The sequence below is a fragment of the Pimephales promelas genome, chromosome 3, assembly GCF_988280905.1.
Source record: "Pimephales promelas chromosome 3, fPimPro1.hap1.1, whole genome shotgun sequence".
Taxonomy (NCBI): Eukaryota; Metazoa; Chordata; class Actinopteri; order Cypriniformes; family Leuciscidae; genus Pimephales; species Pimephales promelas.
In genome coordinates, this window is record NC_142771.1 from 41,465,524 (window position 1) to 41,487,068 (window position 21,545).

The following is a 21,545-nucleotide window of genomic DNA, read 5'->3' on the forward strand; positions in this document are numbered from 1 at the left end:
CAAGTTACTAAAGTTACTCACTTTCAGACATGCCTGACAGTCCCTCCGAATCGAAATAAACCAATATCCAGAAGTATATTTTATTCCAGTAACTCAAAGTTCACTGAACGGAGACATGTTGGTGCTGAGAGAAGTGATGAGCACGAGCAGCTGATACTGCGCATGCGTGTACTACCGAACGTACAGGTACAGCGGTTCTCGGATCACTAGTACAGAACCGAGAACTGTTTCTTTCAGACACGTTCGACATACTGAGAACTAATGAGTTGATGAGCTGAGCATGCGTGCATTTTTTTCTGAGGGACGAAATGTACGTTTCCATGTCTTTAGTTGAACATCAGTAAGTGTAACAAAATAAAACATTTTGGAAACATGTTTATAACATAATTACTGTATTATCACTGTATTATTTTAACGATTGTAAACAATGATTGGATTCTAAAACTGTCAAACTAAACATTTATTATTATACTAATATAATATTTTCAGGAACAGCTCATTTAATTTAGTAACAAAATCTTTGATGTAAACTCTTGCCAAGGTTTTAATGGTGCACTGCTTAGAAAATGTTTATAATGTGTTAACATAACGAATTAAACATGTTTAATTCGTTATGTTAACACATTATAAACATGATATGTATATAGGCTACAGAAGGCTATTGGAGACAGACATGCATCGATTTTTTAGTTTTGACTGTATATTCAGGTTTCAGCTCAGCACACAGGCCTATATGCTATGGTTCTCGAGTCGAGAACTGGTTGTTGCAGTTCTTGAATCACTAGTGCAGAACCGAGAACTGTTTCTTTCGGACACGTTCGATACGGAGAACCGATGAGCTGGAGATACTGCGCATGCGTGATAGCGCCGTCTCTGAACAGAACTTTCTTTCGGCTGATCCTGTGCTGATATACGAGCACGCAGTAGTACGGGTGAACCCAGGACTTAAATGAGAGGGCGAATCGGCGAAATGTAAGTTTATTTAATAACAAATAAAATGATGAAGACCATTTATGCATTTTATATATTTAAAACATGTAAAACATCCGCGTTAGCACATCGCCTAGGCTGCAGCAGGTTCGTTTTCAAAATGTAAATGTAAGAAACTTATCCAAGATGATTATGACGATGTGTACTATTATTTAACTGAAGTTATGATTAAAAATGCCTGTAATTTGAAGTAGTTTTATCCGCCAGGATGATAGAATTGACGTCATTACGTGATGACGTAAAAGAACTGGTGAACCGGTTTTTTGAACCGGTTCATTAAAACGAACTGTCCGAAAGAACCGGTTCGCGGAAAAGAACCGGACTTCCCATCACTACATTTTATAATTGTTTATCTTTGTTCATCTGACAGACATAACTCAGATGCAACATCAAATTAAAATATAAGATGTATAATATAAGGGTCAAGAGCCCAACTAAAGCAAACACTCATCTCCATAACGGTGGCTTAAAATTTTAGATTTTTTTTCCTTGTGATTCTGCTTTAGGTGTTTTCAATAATGCTCAATCATCACTCATTTAATCACTTAATTATCTCATTAACTTTAACACTCTTGAGTGCAGACTCATATACACTCCAGGTGCAACTGGGGATTTAATTTAACACGGGAGATTTTGTCGTGACGAAGAGCCGTAGTTCACTGACCAGCTGAGCCATATCGCATTAAATATCGATATCGATATGTCCTCGATATTAACGCGATATGGCTCAGCTTGTCAGTGATCTACGGCTCTTTGTAGTGAATGCCGCTCCATCTGAAAGCAGGTGAAGGTGATTTTCTACTAATCAAGGAACCGGCTTTACTGATTAGATGCGCATTCAATATCATTCGATATATCGCCCAGCCCTACTAGAAAGTATACATAATATCGACCAATTAGTGTTTTTAAACCATGGAAAGAAGTCAATATAACAGCGGGAGAACAATTATGTCACATAACGTTACATTTAGCTCAGGAAAGCCATTTAATGTCCATAGCATGTTAATTGAATAGAAAAAATAGCAAGAGAGGAGATTTTGCTGCTCACTATATCACATATTTATTATATTTTTTTTACTTATGTCATTAAATAATTGTTATTATACGCGAATGTCCGCGTCTTGTACTCGCCCAGGAAATCTGTGTAAACCGTACGGCACCAGACAGGGGCAGTCGACCCGGGGTATTCACAGTGTTTTCTCTTCAAAATTGAAATTTTACTGCCACCATTGAAGCAATTTATAACGGAAACTGTTTACCCACTCGACATTATACAAGGGATAACGTTGTAACGTTAGTGATAGTCGTAAATCGCGGGCTGTTTATTCCAGTGGACGCAAGTAGCAACTAAAACAATAGGATGCAATGGCGCAAAGCTACCCAGCAACAGCTCAGTAATGGCGCCCGCTCTGGTAGTTTCGCCGGATTCGTCTATATCTTAACATACAGAACCAGGGAAATTAATAATTGAAAATATAAATGCACTAGTCCATAATAATACAGCCGATCTTAATCATTGAGAGATTTATTCGTGAGGGAATAATTATCCTAATTTTATTGGAGCCTTACTTAAATACTGTAATAAATTTGTTCCTGGTCCTTAAGAAATGAGAATTGCTAATTGATTAGAGTAGACTATACTCTTGCCACTGAAAATAATATTGTAATGCCTGTTCAATTACACAAATTTGTGAAAATTTTAAATAATTAGGAATCGTGTAACAGTCACTTATACATATAATTTAGCTATTAGACATTTTATATAATTTTGCCTACTTTGCCATTTCCTTTTTTTAATTATTATGTTGTTATGTAGCTGTCTTGATGCCAGCCAATCTCTGCATTGCTGATCATGGTTTAAACTTTTAAAGGTGCAATGTGTAAAACAGTAACAGCTCATATTAGCCAGTTAAACTTTTACTACCCTGTTAGAAAAAATATATAGCTGCATAGTTTCATGTGGTCCTTCTCCCTCACTGTATTATGGGTTTGCTATGTGGGGATAAATGTGCTGCTGGTTATATTTGTGAGACAGTCAGCCGATTACTATTATTATATTAAATTATATATTAAAACCCTTGATCCTCACCTGACTATGGCTTTGTAAACTGTCTCCATGATGTGGTTTATAATGGACTGTGGTACAGAAACAGTGACAATGTTACACACTCTTGTCTTACTCTGGCTATTCTCTGCTGTCTCAGCCGACGAGATGTTTGTCCCGTTTTAGCAGCCGTAGTTTCTTCGAAAGGGAGGGGTGAGCAGTGGGCTGAGCCCTTAGTGCAAACCTGGTGCAAACTCGCAACCGAACCACTAGGGGGCCGTTTACACCTGGCCACTTCATGTGTTTTCTGTGATCGGATAGCTATCCGATCGTGAAAAGACCAGGTGTAAAAGCCCCCCGAAACGCATTCGAGACGGATTTGAATCCGATCGCTTAAACCACTTCAGGAGGTGGTCTGGGTCGCATTCCAGACGAAACTGGACAAGTGTAAATGCATCTGGTTCTTGAAACTGGTTTTAAACAGCACGAAATAATAACTAAATCAGTTTTTGTTGTTGTTGTTGGGTTTTTTTCATAAGGTTTTCTTGTGTAATTCTAAACCCATTTGATCTACTTTTCTTCTATGTAACACGAAATGAATTATTTTGTAGTGTCCGGGAAGCTCTTTTTCTTACAATACAAATAAATAGAGAGGGATTAAATATCTGATGAATGCATAATGCATAATACAGAAATCAGCTGCTTGAATGACAATTGCTGATGTTATTGGATTTTCAGGTGAGATTCTCAATTAATTCAGTTAACGGATGCTCTGAAATCACTTCATACGTTTTCTGTATCCGATCTCGAAAAGACCAGGTGTAAATGCCCTCCGAAACTCCGATCACTCAAACCACATCAGAAGGTAGTCTGGGCCACATTTCAGACCAAACTGTGTAAATGCATCTGGTTGTTGAAACCACATATGTAAATGTTACTACTCCCAAAAATGCTAAAAAATAAACGCGTGAGAGCGTGTTACAGGCTATATGTCATGCTATTTTAGTCAGATATGACGACGCTACTGCGACACGCATCACCTCAGATGAGCAGCTGAACGCCTATTAAGCCAGTGCGCCGCAATCTATCGCAAATCAAAGTGAAAGTAAGTCGCAGACGATTAACACTACCATCGTCATTAAAAGTAAAGAAACTAAATGATCTTACCAGGTTGCCGCTCTCTCTTATCACCGTCTTTGCTGATTTTGAAATTAGCCGATGATCAATAAAATGCAGCTCATATCTGTTGCTTTCGGTGACGTGCACTTCTTTAAATCCGCATGTAGCACGGGAATTGAAGATCGGACTTATATCCGTTTTGCAAAAACACATTTATGTGACCAGGTGTAAATGGAATCGTTTTGATAAATCAGATAGCTATCCGATCTGAGAAAACGCATGAAGTGGCCAGGTGTAAACAGCCCCTAGATGTCACTAAAAAATCCCACACTGCACCTTTAAGTATTGATACATCAATACAAATGCACACAGAAGGGCACATGGGTTTTGGGGCTACTGACTTACCCATTATCAGGAGAATGAGGACATCCCAATCCCTTCTTGATTGACATTGGACAAGATCGAGCAGTTTCCGATTGACTACATGCACCAAGCCTGCTGGGTGTAATAAAAAAAAAAACTCAAATTAGCATATGATATGTATTTTTCAGGCCATTAACTAAAACGTAACAATTCATTCTTAAAATTAATCAGTAGGTGAGTACAGAGGTGCCCTTGCCATTTACCCCCTTAAAGTTATTTTTACCCCTTGTATTTGGCTTCATCTCAAATGAAAATAGTACAAAACATATTGTAACTCCACAAAATGTTTGATTAAATATTTAGCCTTTAACATAATGTCATGGGTTTTTTCATGTATGTTTTTCACTCGCTCAAAGTCAAGTCAATATTAGGCAATTAGATGTACTGGAAACATTTATTTAAAAAAAACAACTAACAAAATCACACATATGCTGGATGTCCCTGCATAGCTGTGTTTTGGTTCATTCTAAAACCTGTAGAAAATTGTATGTATTCATATTGTCAATGTATACCTGCAAATACTGCACATAAAAAAACACTTGCAGAACTCTTGGTTTATTTATTTATTTTAAGGAAAACAGTTTTCATTCGCACCTAATTACATATGGATGCACCTTCCTTACGTTTTTTACATGCTTGTAGCACATTATCATATTATGATAAAACCATTTCCGCATATTATTTCATATACTTACCTTTAAAACATTGCACATCAAGAACATGCTGCAACGCGCAGGTCGCGTGCTTCCGTGCAATTCTTCTCTTCAGCATTTGGCTTTTGGCGACTCGCTTATCGCCACCTATGGGTTGTTGAATATTAAATTATGTGTATTATGTGTATTTATTTTTCCATCCCCTCTAGGTACCCGGTACTGCCTGCAACTTAACCAATTACGTAAATAAATCAAGCCAATATTATTTTTATATTCTAAAGTTAATATCTTTTATTTTATTTTATATATATATATTTACTTAGTTATATATATATATAAAAATATATATATAATATATTCTGTCAAAATGTACATTCTTCGCGTGCCACGTCACCTCCAGCGGGCATATATAAGCAAGGGTATGTGACCATCGCACGCAGAACCCGATTTTTCCCTGTGAGTGGACATCCCATACTACCAACTTTTCTGAGGTAAAGTAGCTACTTTTTACTTAACCGATTTAACCTTATTACTTTTACAAACATACGAGCCCCCTACAAAGGTAAATTACAGTTAAAACTTTAAAGAAAGTAAATAAAATATAGTTGTAGCATATTATTGGTGGGCGGGCCTATAGGGTAACGTTATAATGTATAGCCAGATAAATAACTGTCACCTTCACTTATTGCAGATATGAATATTTTACATTGTCATAATACTGATTAACCGTACCTTTTGCGGAAATGTACGACTAATTTTCACATAAACAATGGTTTTCCGGGTTTTTTTCCCTCAATGACTTAGTCACCACAAATAAATACCGTTAAATGTCGTTACGTCTGTGTGACGTCATTTGGGAAATCCGCTCAGATTGAAATAAACTTTTTTCATCAGTCATGTGATGTTAACGTTTATTTCATTCATGTCTCTGGTGTTATATCGTTACTTTAAATAAATAATTATATAATTGTTTGTTATAATAGGCTTAGTTACTTTTTATGGAAAGACCGTCACAGGCTTGGCTGGGAGCGCGTGATCGCTGGCGCGCACCATAGGGAGGGAGAGGGAGAGGGAGAGGGAGAGAGAGAGAGAGAGAGAGAGACGCGTCTTGTAAAGATGAGATCAGATTATGAAATCGGCCATCTATCAGTCATTTTATTAATATTACTAAGTTTATTTAAATATGTAATAATATTAATATCGTTTCATTTATAATAATACAAATCAGTAGTAGTATATTTTTCAATGTAGGCTATGAAAATGTAGGCTATTTTACTGACTTAATATGGTTCTTTGTGGGTTGTAAAGTCGCATCAGATGAATTAATTTATCAATAAATAAAGATACTTTATTAACTTTTGGAATTTATACCATGAAAATAATTATTCTCTTCTATCTTTTTCAGCATCAATTGCCATCTGATTTTTGTAAGTGATAAATCTAGCAGTCATGATTAGTCAAAAATCATTTCAATTTAATCAATTTTAATTCGTATACATTGCACTCATATTCAGACTCATGTTTCTACTTTCTCTACCTTTTCCTTATGTGTCAACAGCAGCTATACTACACCCCAAAGGCTCTTTTAAGAGCCCTAGCAGAGAGCGACTTTTGGCTTTTGTAAGTATGTTTTGAATGCCTGTCACATACCTTATAGTATAAAGGTTTTAAGTCGGATGTTGGGCTGGGGACTGATAGATTATATATATATATATATATATATATATATATATATATATATATATATATATATATTTTTTTTTTTTTTTCCATTTTAAAACGAGGCAGAGGTGCATGGTAAAATCCTGGTCATGTATTTTAATAAGATAATCTGATTTTTGTAAGTGATAAATCTATAGCAGTCATCTTGATTAGTCAAAAATCATTTCTGAAATTTAATCAATTTTAATTCGTATACATCGCACTCATATCCAGACATGTTTCTACTTTCTCTCCCTTTTCCTTATGTGTCAACAGCAGCTATACTACACCCCAAAGGCTCTTTTAAGAGCCCTAGCAGAGAGCGACTTTTGGCTTTTGTAAGTAAGTTTTGAATGCCTCTCACATACCTTATAGTATAAAGGTTTTAAGTCGGATGTTGGGCTGGGGACTGATAGATTTTTATATATATATATATATATATATATATATATATATATATTTTTTTTTTTTTTCCATTTTAAAACGAGGCAGAGGTGCATGGTAAAATCCTGGTCATGTATTTTAATAAGATAATCTGATTTTTGTAAGTGATAAATCTATAGCAGTCATCTTGATTAGTCAAAAATCATTTCTGAAATTTAATCAATTTTAATTCGTATACATCGCACTCATATCCAGACATGTTTCTACTTTCTCTCCCTTTTCCTTATGTGTCAACAGCAGCTATACTACACCCCAAAGGCTCTTTTAAGAGCCCTAGCAGAGAGCGACTTTTGGCTTTTGTAAGTATGTTTTGAATGCCTCTCACATACCTTATAGTATAAAGGTTTGAAGTCGGATGTTGGGCTGGGGACTGATAGATTTTATATATATATATATATATATATATATATATATTTTTTTTTTTTTTTTTCCATTTTAAAATGAGGCAGAGGTGCATGGTAAAATCCTGGTCATGTATTTTAATAAGATAATCTGATTTTTGTAAGTGATAAATCTATAGCAGTCATCTTGATTAGTCAAAAATCATTTCCGAAATTTAATCAATTTTAATTCGTATACATCGCACTCATATCCAGACATGTTTCTACTTTCTCTCCCTTTTCCTTATGTGTCAACAGCAGCTATACTACACCCCAAAGGCTCTTTTAAGAGCCCTAGCAGAGAGCGACTTTTGGCTTTTGTAAGTATGTTTTGAATGCCTGTCACATACCTTATAGTATAAAGGTTTTAAGTCGGATGTTGGGCTGGGGACTGATAGATTTTATATATATATATATATATATATATATATATATATTTTTTTTTTTTTTTTTTTTTTTTTTTTTCATTTTAAAATGAGGCAGAGGTGCATGGTAAAATCCTGGTCATGTATTTTACCTACCCCGCCCCTAAACCTAACCATCACGTGGGTTTAGACAAATCGGATGAATTCGCACGAGTGGTCGTACGAATTAGTGCAAATTAGCCACTTTTTAATCACGAATTCGTACAAATTGGTCGTGAGATATAGAACCAACCTAAACCAACTGAATCTGATGATGATCTTTTTTTAATTTATTAGATTTTGCATCGTTCTCAACTGCCTCCTCCTCAAAGTTATTTTATTTGAAGGTAAGAAATATTCTTTAGCTTCACTTCAAGGTTTGTTCATTATTTTTATTATTTATGAAGTCATCTAAGACTTTTTAGTATGTTCATGTGTTTTTTATTATGGATTACCTATCTGGCCATGCTACGTTCACAGACATAATCTATGTTGATGTTGATATTGTCTACGCTAACAGAAGGTTTCCTAACAGTTGAGTAAGAATACTAATCATTCTCTGCTTTCCCCTACCCTTTCTCCCCAGCCTCTGGATCCATCAGTGCCCAGGCTTCAGCAAGCACTGTGTGCTCAGTTGCTCTGGTCTCCACAGTTTAGCGAAAGGTAAGTGCTACATGCACATGCAGGTTTTTTCCTGGCTTAAAATGAGGCGGAGGTGCATGGTAAAATCCTGATCATGTATTGTAATAAGATAATAAAATGTGTATTTTTTGTAGACCATCATAGTCTACTTTCCCACAGTAGGTGGATATCGGTACCTCTAGGGTCAGGGGGTCATTTTAAAGATAAATTCATTAATCTGGTGCACTTTGAGTCCCCCAAAATCCACTGTTAAAAATAAATAATCCAACTATAATCCAACTGCTCAAACACATGATATTCTCTGATTTAGATATCTGATCATCGCATTTACAATTATTCGAATTATCAGTGCATGATAATATGGTTAAATGTCACACTGAAGCAGATTTAAAAATAACATTTACTAAAAATAAAAGTTCTTCTTTTGGCAAAATTACATTTTCTTACTTGCCTAAACAAAGCCTTACTTAACTAAAACTTTCCAAATGAAAACTTCAAATTCTAGCACTGCAAACTTTCTAGTAAGGCTTTTTCAAGAGAACTTAAAGTTTGTCTAACTTTATCTAATTGTAAAGTGTTACCAAATTATGATAAACGGTTATGAAAGTAAAATAATTTTTTTTTAGTTATGACAAAGCGATCTATTTTTAGTTTCGTAGCGGCTCGCGGCAGAGCCTTGAGCCTTGAACACAATGGGCTCTATCTTGCACCCGGCGCAAATGACTTTATACACTGACGCATTTATCACTCCTATTTTGCATGCGCGCAAAGCGGGTTTTTTTCCTCCACAGACACACGTCGGTAAACTAGGAAATGAACTTGCGCTCCCTGGGCGGGTTGGCGCAAAAAGGAGGCGTGTGTCGGCGCAAACAATCCCTAGTGCAATTTTGCAGTTCCAGAAAACAATTGCGCCAATTACCAGAAAAAACCTGGTCTAAAGTCAGTGGTGTGTTGCGCGTACATTCAGATGTTATTTTAAGCGCGCCTGCTTGGCCATAATACCAATAACATCCAGAGAGTGAACAACGCGCATACACTGTGTACTATCAGGTTAACTACTGGGGTAGGAACCTTGTGTAGGTGGTTGTTGTAGGGGGGGAACAATAAAGCCGTGGGTTCAATGGAGATACTGATATTTCACTTGTGTCGAGCCTCCTTATAATGTACATATAAACGACGTAACATGGTGTCAGAAGTAAAAGCGTAATATTAACGGACGTCGAACAAGTAAGAGATAACACAGGGACAGGCTAGTTGTTTATTTGTTTTCTCTCTGCCGATTACCGGAAGTTTTGGGGGCTAACGCTAATGCTAGCGAGCTCACGGACGGCAAAATGAATCAGTTTCAAGTCTCTCCACCAGAGAAATTCACATTTAAAGCCGAAGACTGGACTAAATGGATTAAACGCTTCGACAGATTCCGCATCGCGTCTGGATTGGAGACACAAGCGGACGAAAATCAAGTGAATGCACTGATTTACACAATGGGGGAGGAGGCGGAGGATATACTGGTTTCCCTGCACCTCAGCCCAGAGGAAGCGAGTGAGTACGAGACAGTTAAGAGAAAGCTGGATGCTCATTTCGTAACTCGCAGAAATGTGATCTTTGAGAGGGCAAAGTTTAACCAGAGGCAGCAAGAAATGGGCGAGTCGGCAGACAGCTTTCACACAGCGCTGCACTGTCTAGCAGAGCACTGCGGATACGGGGCTCTGCATGACGAAATGGTGAGAGATAGACTTGTTGTGGGTCTGAGAGATAAACGCTTGTCAGAACAGCTTCAACTTGACCCCGAACTGACTTTAGAGAAAGCAATTAACAGAGCTAGACAAAGCGAGCAAGTGAAGAAACAACAAGAAATGCTAAAAATGAACTTCAAAACGGAGGTATCTAACGCTCAGCTCGACAGCGTGCACGCGCAAAACAAAGCATACCAAAACAACCCAAGCCACAATACAAACAAACAGAGAGAAAACAGAAGGAAAGACAAGCACAATGCAGCAGATGCGGTGATTCAAGATGGCATAGCCAACAGCAATGTCCAGCTAAAGAGGTAATTTGCAATAACTGCAGAAAAAAGGGACATTATGCCAGAGTGTGCAAAACCAAAAGAATGTGTGAAATGCATGTAGCTACAGTGACTGAGGACACTGGTGAGGAAGTTGCATTTCTGGGGTCACTGTCAGCAGATGCAAATGACAGCCCATGGATGACAGACATACAGGTCGAGAATCTCAATGCACGCTTTAAAATCGACACTGGCGCGGACGTCACCGCTATATCTGAAACGCTGTATAACCAGGGCCAGTTCAGCAAGCTGGAGAAGTCAACGAGGGTTCTGCTGGGGCCAGGAGGGACTCGTCTGGATGTGAAGGGCAAGTTCACCGCCACTCTCAGAAAAAACAGTAAAAGTACTAAAGAGGAAATTTACGTCGTGGAGGGGCTGTGTACACCACTGCTAGGCGGGCTTGTCGCAGTGGCACTGCAGTTGGTCGCAAGAATAAATAACGTTAGCCTTGACTCCAAAGAGACAGTAAATAGGGAGTTCCCGAAGCTTTTCTGTGGACTTGGTAAAATGGAGGGCGAGTACAACATAGTACTGAAACCAGGCGCTCAGCCTTTCTCCCTCTCAACTCCTAGGCGCATCTCCCTCCCACTCCTGCCAAAGGTCGGAGAGGAGCTGGACCGTATGGAGCAGCAGGGTGTTATCTCAAAGGTGGAGGGGCCCACTGAATGGTGTGCACCTATGGTGGTGGTGCCGAAACGCACAGGCAAGGTGAGAATATGCACCGATCTCACACAGCTGAACAAATCAGTTATGAGAGAGAAGCACCCACTCCCCTCAGTTGAACACACTTTAGGACAGCTCGCTGGGGCCAAAGTGTTTTCAAAGCTAGACGCCAACGCAGGCTTTTGGCAGATTCCACTCTCCAAGGAGTCAACTCTGTTAACCACTTTCATAACTCCGTTTGGGCGGTATTGTTACAATCGCCTGTGCTTTGGGATCTCGTCAGCACCAGAACATTTCCAAAAGCGCATGTCACGCATCTTGGAGGGCCTAGTGGGTGTTCTGTGTCAGATGGATGACGTGCTCATTTGGGGAGCCACACAGACGGAGCATGATGAGAGATTGTGGAGAGTACTATCACGACTGCAGGAGGCGGGAGTGACGCTCAACGACAAGTGTGAGTTTTCTAAGAGCCGGATCAAATTCCTGGGGCAGGTCATCGAGGCATCAGGTGTCAGTGCTGACCCTGATAAAGTGAGTGCTGTAAAAGCTATGCCAGCACCCAGTAACGTCAGTGAGGTTAGACGCTTCCTGGGAATGACAAACCACCTGGGGAAGTTCCTGCCTCACTTGGCTGAGAGAACACGACCACTAAGAGACCTGCTGAAAAAGTCCAGTATGTGGGCCTGGGGGCCGCAGCAGCAACAGGCTTTTGATGAGATCAAGAAAGAACTGACGACACCCCCAGGGCTTGCATTGTATGACCCGAATGCTGAAACGCTTGTCTCTGCTGACTCTTCCTCATTTGGGATGGGTGCCGTTCTTCTCCAGCGGCACACAGACACAGAGTGGAAACCTGTGGCGTATGCTTCGAGGGCCCTCAGCAGCACAGAGCAACGTTACGCCCAGATCGAGAAAGAGGCGCTAGCATCAACATGGGCCTGTGAGAGGTTTGCGGAGTTCCTTATTGGAAAGAGTTTTCATATTGAGACGGACCACAAGCCCCTGGTTCCTCTACTAGGCTCAAATAGTTTAGATGAACTTCCTCCACGCATACAGCGTCTGTGCATGCGACTAATGCGTTTTTCCTACACCATATCACATGTGGCTGGAAAAGACATCGCAACTGCTGATGTGCTGTCCCAAGCTCCCATCAGTCACACAGCAGAAGGATTGCAAGAGGAGGAAATTAACCTCTATGTTGACTCTGTTGTAGCGAATCTCCCAGCTACAGAAAAGAGGTTAAGAGAAATTCAGAGACACCAAGACGACGACCCCACACTCAAGCACTTGAAGAAATTCTGTGTCGAAGGATGGCCAGATAAATTTTCAATTAACAGAGTGTTTCAGCCATATCTGCAATTTTCAGGTGAGCTCACAATCCAAGATGGTCTTCTGTTGTATGGCAGCAGGATAGTCATCCCAGCATCACTCAGGGCAGACATTCTGTCAAAGCAGCACGAGGGCCACCTGGGAATAACGAAATGTAGAGAGCGAGCTAAGTATTCAGTGTGGTGGCCGGGGCTCAGCAGAGAGCTGACAAACATGATAGAGAAATGTGATGTGTGTAGCCGAGAAAGAGTCAATTTCAAAGAAAAGATGATGTCTACTGAGTTTCCGCCAAGACCATGGTCCACTGTAGGAGCGGATTTATTCCAGATAGACAGCAAACAATACCTGGTCATCGTGGACTATTTCTCCAGATATTTTGAAGTGGCCAAACTGACATCTACAACATCTGGAGCTGTGATTGATCATGTCAAGTCTATTTTTGCTCTTCATGGTATACCTGAAGAGGTCCGCTCAGATAATGGCCCACAGTTTGCATCTGAGATTTTCAGGCAGTTTGCACAGGATTGGGGGTTTAATCATGTGACATCCAGTCCCCATTTCCCACAGAGCAACGGGGAGGCGGAGCGTGCTGTGAGGACAATCAAAAGTCTTCTCAAGAAATCCAGCGACCCCTATCTTGCCCTGATGGCTTATCGAGCTGCTCCCCTGGCGAATGGATACAGTCCCACTGAACTTCTGATGGGGAGGAAAATAAGAACGCCAGTTCCTGTCATTCCATCCAAGCTCAACCCAGGGTGCGTAGACATTGATAGCCTGAAAAGGACAGAGCAAACGTACAGACAAAAACTGCGACAGAATTATGACCAAAGGCACAGAGCACGCAACATGCCATACCTTCAACCTGGTGACCATGTGTGGGTCAAGGACACAGTGGAAAGAGGCACGGTGGTGTCTACTGCTGGCACGCCGAGGTCATACATCATTGAGACACCTGGGGGCACTCTGAGAAGGAACAGATACCATCTTTCACCAACCCCTGTAGCTCCTGGAGAACCTGCTAACCTAATTGAACCAGCACCTGATATTAAAGTTCCTGACACACACACACTCCTGTCAAACCTGGAGCACAGTGTGTAGCCAGTCAGCAGTCTCCTGCATGTGAAAGACGTTTCCCAGCCCGAATAAGGAATCCTCCATCTTACTTGAAAGACTTTGTTCGTTCTTAGGAATGGCACCCGAGAAGTGGGGGAGGGCAGGGAGTAGTTGATTGTTGCCAATTTATGTTGTTGACAAAGAGGTTACAGAAGTACATGTTCATAGTACTTTACAGCCAAATTTATGGATAAAAAAAAGCATAAAATATGTGTTACGGTTGTTACTGATCTTGATCGTCATTTTAGTTATGACATGGGGTATATTTTCAGTATAAGTAATCAGAAGAGCCTTCTGTGAAAGTTTAGAAATTGCTCTTAATGTTATTAATGTTTCCATCTGCACTAAGTTTATCATTTGCTTAGAAAGGGGGATGTAGTATCAGGTTAACTACTGAGGTAGGAACCTTGTGTAGGTGGTTGTTGTAGGGGGGGAAACAATAAAGCCGTGGGTTCAATGGAGATACTGATATTTCACTTGTGTCGAGCCACCTTATAATGTACATATAAACGACGTAACACACTGTAGATGTAGGATAATCTATTAGTGCAACATTACAATGTGTTACAAGGTTCAGGCTATGAGTACCATGGGCGTTGTCGGGTTGTTGAATAAAGTCTATAGGTTTCGAAGAAGACACAACGAGTGAGTGTGTGTTTTACTCACGCAGTAAATAAGAGAATACAACAGTAGATGATTCTCTCATCTACACAGATGCATTTTACTTTTTGCAAATGATACATTATTATAAGAAAAAAATATATAAACATGAGGGAAATCATTGTTGTGTCCATGATGATGGGAAAAATAGGCATAAAACTTACACATTTACCCAAGTTGCATGTACATGTAATACAATATAATGACAAAAATGTTCATATATGGCCTAGATATAAATTAATGGATATGTGACACAAAAAGGCTGATTATGGAAAAGAAAGAGAAAACAGATTATGGAAAAATATGTGTTAGCCAGACTGATGCTTCTATATCGTTTTCTAAAATTGAATAAATATCTAAAACCTGCAATGCTAAAGGAAAAACAATATGAGAAAAGTCGTGTGTCGAGAGCCCCACTAAAGCAAACAAACAAATGAAACATTTTCAACCTAAAATGAACATCTAAAACTCTCAATAAGAACTTCTGAGCGATTCACTGTGCCAATTTATGTCCCCATACTTTTGGCCATGTAGTGTAGGCCTAGGTGTAGTGAAATATTCCATGATGTGTCATTACCACATTTTCATCAAGTTCATTATTTTGAATTTAGAATGGATTCGAAATCAAAGAGGCAACGCTACACAAGGCAGTGGAAATATGCACGTAGATCATTGGATGAAAGGTTTATTGGAGAGGAATCATCAGAATCATCAGATGATCCAATAACACCTCAACCAATAACACCTCAACCAATAACACCTCAACACATCAATTACATCAATGAAGATATCTCAAGTGTTATTGAAAGCGTAGAAATTAGTGTCAGTGGGCAGAGCTGCAGTTCGGGACCGGACCATGTGGAGGACGAAGGTCTCAGTGAGGAAAAGTGCATTTCAGAAACTGAGAGTGAAAACGAAATGGCCTCAACTTCACTCACAACATTCCTACAAAAATGGGCAACAAAACACTTAATCAAACATAATGCCATTGATGATCTCCTTAAAGGACTTAAACAAAATGGACACTCAGACCTACCATCAACAGCAAGGACATTGCTGAAAACTCCAAGAATCGTTAAATCAGTGGTAAAGTCTGGAATGGAGTGCGTCCACTTTAATTTAAGAGAGAGCCTTCATGAGCAGCTGCAGCGCTATCCAAGGGAGATAATGGAAGGAGTTAGCACATTGGAGCTATCATTTAATATAGATGGCCTGCCCATTTTTAAAAGCAGCAGGACAAATCTTTGGCCCATCCTCTGTGCCATTCACCTCCCACCCATCAGTGTCTTTCCTGTAACACTGACACTCGGTCCCACCAAACCATCAAATCTGGATTTTGCTGAGGAAGCAATAAAGGACATTCAGGAAATCCTCGACAATGGTTTGGATGGAAAACAAATAAAAATCAGATGTGTTGTGTGTGACGCACCCGCTAGAGCCATGATAAAACAGATCAAACAGTATTCCGGGTATTATGGTTGTGACAAGTGCACACAGAAGGGCACATGGGTTTCTGGACGAGTGACTTACCCAGAGGTGGACAACCTCACTCTACGCACCAATGACACATACCGTGGTGAAATGACAAGACGTCAGGAGAATGAGGACATTCCAATGTCTCCGTTTTTGAGCCTCCCATTGGACATGGTAGAGCAGTTTCCGATTGACTACATGCACCAAGCCTGCCTGGGTGTAATGAAAAAACTCATCACAGTGTGGATTAGAGGAGACAGAAAGGTTAGAATGTCTGCTGGGCAAATAAATGAGGTGAGCCAACGGTTGCTGTCACTCAGGAAGGCCATTCCAAGCTGTTTTGCCCGAAAACCAAGGAATCTAGTAGATATTGACAGATGGAAGGCAACTGAACTGCGGCAGTTTGCTGTATATACTGGCAAGATCGTGCTGAAGGGGATTCTGGCTGACCAGTTGTATGACCATTTCATGGCATTCAGTGTTGCCTTGAGTCTTCTCCTTTGCCCTACTCTGACAGTGGACCACAACAGCTACAGTAAAGAGCTAATGACATTCTTTGTTGGAAAAACAAAAGAACTGTATGGAGATCACTTCATGGTGTACAATGTACATTCAATGGTACATCTACCAGAACAGGCACTGGCTTTTGGCAGTCTGGATGCTTGCAGTGCATTCCCATTCGAGAACTATCTTGGGAAGCTGAAACGACTCGTAAGGTCAGGAAGGCGGCCGCTTGTTCAAGTGGTCAAACGGCTTGTGGAAAGACCAAATTCCCCACTATCTATGGCGACCTCCAAGTCCAAAATCAATAGACCCAACAATGCATTCATTCTTGCTGAAGGACACTGTTGCGAGGCAATCGAAGAGAGAGAAGTAGATGGTTCCCAGATGCTGTTGTGCAAAGTTTTTGAAAAAACTGAACCACTTTTCAGAGATCCATGTGACTCAAGAATACTTGGATGTTTCAAAGCACAATCAAGACATTCAGTTATGAAGCTCATACCAGAATGGCAACTGACAAGAAATGCCATAATGGTAGAAAGAGGACAAGAGATGATTTTCTTAGCAATCCTGCATGAACACTGACAATGCCATGGGAAATCTCTCTCTCTCTCTCTCTCTCTCTCTCTCTCTCTCTCTCTCTCTCTCTCTCTCTCTCTCTCTCTCTCTCTCAAATCCAAATTCAAATGAGCTTTATTGGCATGACTTATACAGTATTGCCAAAGCATTGGCCATTACATACGCAATGAACAAATAATCAGTAAATGAATCAGTAAACAAATGCATGAAATGCATGTATATATCAGAAAACAAACAAACAAAAAAAACACAGTTTTGGACCAACATTCTGACTTTAGTTTTGTCCACTGGCTGACTCTCGTAGTTTGTGGCAGGCTGTTACATAGTCTGCTGCTGTTGTGATTGAGCTGGAGTTTTCTCCCAAAATATGAATTAATTTTTCTGAATTTGGCAATGCCATAAAATTTGGATCTAGTTGTTGGAATCTAGAGAAATAGTCTGATCTAATGCTGTGATAATGATCACAGTGAATGAGGAAGTGTTCTTCTGTCTTCACCTCACAGTGAACACAGTCTCAGCTCTCGCGGCTGCCATCTCTCTCTCTCTCTCTCTCTCTCTTTCTCTCTCTCTGTCCAAATTACAAATTGCAACAGAAGCAAACTCAACTGATTTTGTATCCTTAATATGTCCTGAGTAAAGAAAAAAAAGCCCCGAAGAATCCCATTAGGGGAAAGTTTCGAAAAAGACCCAAATTTATCCCATTCATTCACATATTTATTCTTTTTCTCACGTGAATAGGGTAAAAAATTTAACCTTTAGATATCATCATGAAAATCACTGAGTTGATTACTTACATCAAGACCAACAAAAGAATGTATTACAAGTTTTTTGCAATTGTTTGTTAACATGGACAAATTGTGCATAATCTAATTACAGATGTGCTAATTTGCATAATTACCCAAACAGATCTAAACATTGGGTATAGCAGATGAAAATGTTTTTTTGAATCTTGTTGACATATAACAGTAAAAGACTCGATGTTAAGGTCTGAATGGAGCCCAGGCTACCCATGAACATTAATGTAGGAAGAAGTACTTTAGAAACCAGCCTTTATTAATTATTATGGCAGAGATGGGGTTTGGGCATTGAGTGCATTGTGTACGTAATTTGATTTTTTTGATCCAGACACTTTTTATTTCATCTACCTTTTGTCTTCTGCATTCTCCTTACCCATGTCTCCTGTTCTTCCCTCAGACTCTTCCCCCAGAAACAGTCCCACTGACCCAGCCCCAAACCCCATCTCTGCCATAATTATTAATAAAGGCTGGTTTCTAAAGTACTTATTCCTGTGTTAATGTTCATGGGTAGCCTAAATGGGTTCCATTCAGACCTTAATATTAAATAGTTTACTGTTATATGTCAACAAAATTCTACAAGTCATTTTCACCTGCTATACCCAATGTTTAGATCTGTTAATTATGGGTACTTATGCAAATTAGCAAATATGTAATTAGATTATGCACCATTTGTCCATGTTAACAAACAATTGCAAAAAAATTGTAATTCATTGTTTGTTTATCTTGATGTAAGTATTCAACTCAGTGATTTTCATGATGATATCTAATGGTTAAAATTTGTACCCTTTTCACGTGAGAAAAAGAATGAATAAGCGAATGAATGTGATATTTATTTTTTATTTTTTTAAACTTTCCCCTAATGGGATTCTTCTGGGCTTTTTTTTCTTACTCAGGACATACTGAGCATACAAAAGCGCAGTTGAATTTGCTTCTGTTGCAATTTGTTCAAGGTTGACCCCCATTTTGGCTTAAAATGACTGGACTATCTCTCTCTCTCTCTCTCTCTCTCTCTCTCTCTCTCTCTCTCTCTCTCTCTCTCTCTCTCTCTCTCTCTCTCTCTCTCTCTCTCTCTCTCTCTCTCTCTCTCTCTCTCTCTCCAATGGCGATGTCAGAGCCTTTATTGATGAGATCGTTGATGTCCAGTCCTATCCTGGACCCACAAGCTCTATATTAGATGCTGGGGGTATAGTGGTCATCACCAACATTCTCCAGATCCTTGGGTCTGATCTTACGCTTCCTCAAGGCATTGCTGCTGTTTTCAATTTCGTTGTGGAGAAGCTTGGTGACACAAAGTAGGAAAATGTTGGAGAGCACTGGCGCTATAGGACACACCCCTGTTTCACCCTGTGCATACAAGGAAGGGCTGGGATTCTTATCCGCCTATATGGTCACCCGAGCATCATCCCATCATGGAACTGGCAGAGGATATTAACACATTAAATGGGATAGCCAAACCTGAGGAGGACATCCATAAGAGCTTTCTTTGCACACTAGATAATCCTATGGAGAGATTGACAAAGGCACACACACACTCACGTTTGCATTAACATTGAGATATCCTGTTAAACAATTCCCATTTAAGGAAATTCTGAGAAAGCACAGAGGATTAACAATAAAGGTCATTAACATCGGTTATACACAATAATAGTTTTTTTTAATTAACTTTTGATTAAGTTTTTGATTATCATTATTTTTTTCAACAGATGGAAACAAAAAAATATTCAGTGGTGGAATTCACAGAGGACAGTGCAGTCGAAGTAGTCCCAACATCATGGTTGGAGGTGACCAAAGAGGTCTGTTTTTGTTTTCAATACATTTTCACATTCGTTTACATTACATTATAACAGTTTTTCAGAATTAATAAAAAACTATTCCCCATTATCTGAATTAATTTCTTAACAGCCTAAACCAATTAGTCAAATAAGTCAGTCTTTCTGTAAAACATTATAAAACATTAAACAAGTTCAAGTTCATTTGAAAATCTGTTATTATAAAATTTTGATGGTTTTTAGAAATGTGTTTTAGTAAAACTGTAAAGTCCGCTAAAGTCCGCTATTTTTTTCCCCAGGGAACGTTCTGTTATTGGACTTATGGAAATGCAAGGCAGCTTGTAAAAAATTGCGCAATGCCAGACAAAGCAAAGTGGAGCAAGTGTTTGGTAAAAAAAATTTGGCTAAGAACAGGTAATATAGTAATTTTTACATTATATAAATTAATCTACAGTATTTAAGTGAGAGTTGTTAAAACATTATCCAAATAAGAAGAAAGTTGCAACAAACAAAACAACACTTACAACAACAACATAATTTCCAGACTCATACACCAAAGGTGTCCAGAAATGCCGGCGTGTAGTAGAGACCTCAAACATTGAAACGGAGGACAGCTCCACAACAAACAAAAAGAGGGCACACAAAAAACCACAGAGATTTCTGCCTGAAACAGATTCCTCCTCAGATGGTAAGTATTCAAAACACATTAAATAATATTTTTTGTATTTTTTGCTGAAAAAACAAACAAACAAACAACATTTAAATTTAAGGGCACCACCGTTTAAGGGCACCACAATGAAAATAACCTTAAATAAAACCTTTAACTGTGAATTGTTTGGTTACAAAACTGAAACTGTTCACACAGAGCGGACAATTTAAGTGAGTGAAATGAGTGAACAATGTGTCATATTTGTTTTTATTGATCAATTTCTATTCTATTTGTAAACTCTGTTTTTAATTTTAAAGCATATTTCTATTTTAGATGATGTCAGAGTTTTCCCTAAGGATAATCTATCAAAACCACTTCCACCCAAATGTAAGTTGTTGACATGCAACACGATTAACAAATGATTAAATCAACAAATGGAATGTCCAATCCATTTTAATTGTATTTACAGATAAGCCATTCTCCAATATTCATCCTCTTGACAAGGGTTCGTAAAATATAAAAATGTATTTTTAAGTATAAAGACATTTGAAAAAAAATATATATAAATATCTTTGCCCTCTCACAGGCAACAGAGAAATTTGAAATTTGAGGTTGTCTCTCTGTTTCTTTTTCTGTTTAATTCTACCTGCAACTCTACTAGGAATGTTAAGTCTATTTGGATTTTGTTTTTTGCAGCAAAAACATCACTGCCAGAGTTTGGAGAATCAAGCACGTCACAAACACTTCAAGGTATAAATGTTATCATATTAACCATTCTATTTAGAGTAATTTATTATTAAACTTTGAAAAGTATATTTTGATGTCATCCCACAGCTGCCTCACAGCTTCTCTTAGAAGAGCCCCAGTGTTCTTCTGAAGCAGCAACAAAGAGTGAGTCATGTTTTCATCTTCACACTAAAACAATACTGTATTTTCAAGGACCGATCTGCAATATTGCTTCACAGACTACCGCACAAAAGTCTTGCAAAAACTGCAAGAGATTACAGAGAACCAGCAAGACATCCTGGCCATGCAAAGAAGTTTGCTGGCTGCTGTGTCTGTGACAGTGACTGAGGAAGGGGAGGATGTCCTGGAAAATGGACCATGCCAGACTGTAGAAGAACTACAAAGTCTTTCCACAGAACTG

The 21,545-nt window shown here is 39.0% G+C and overlaps 1 protein-coding gene and 1 long non-coding RNA gene across 2 annotated transcripts; both read left to right on the forward strand.

The window, feature by feature from the left end:
• Positions 1 to 15,242: 15,242 nt before the first annotated feature.
• Positions 15,243 to 17,189, forward strand: LOC148982102 (uncharacterized). The gene has a single exon (XM_089128054.1). It carries the CDS (start codon positions 15,243 to 15,245, stop codon positions 17,187 to 17,189), a length of 1,947 nt encoding a protein of 648 aa, XP_088984180.1.
• A 2,865-nt stretch (positions 17,190 to 20,054) lies between these two features.
• LOC120478187 (uncharacterized) lies at positions 20,055 to 20,903 on the forward strand. The gene is made up of 4 exons (XR_016155231.1): positions 20,055 to 20,163; positions 20,294 to 20,437; positions 20,732 to 20,785; positions 20,868 to 20,903. It is a non-coding gene; the product is annotated as an uncharacterized LOC120478187 (long non-coding RNA).
• Positions 20,904 to 21,545: the final 642 nt, after the last annotated feature.

Excerpts from the sequence above, each read along its gene's own strand:
- LOC148982102 (XM_089128054.1), top strand. The coding sequence starts at position 15,243 with ATGGATTCGAAATCAAAGAGGCAACGCTACACAAGGCAGTGGAAATAT.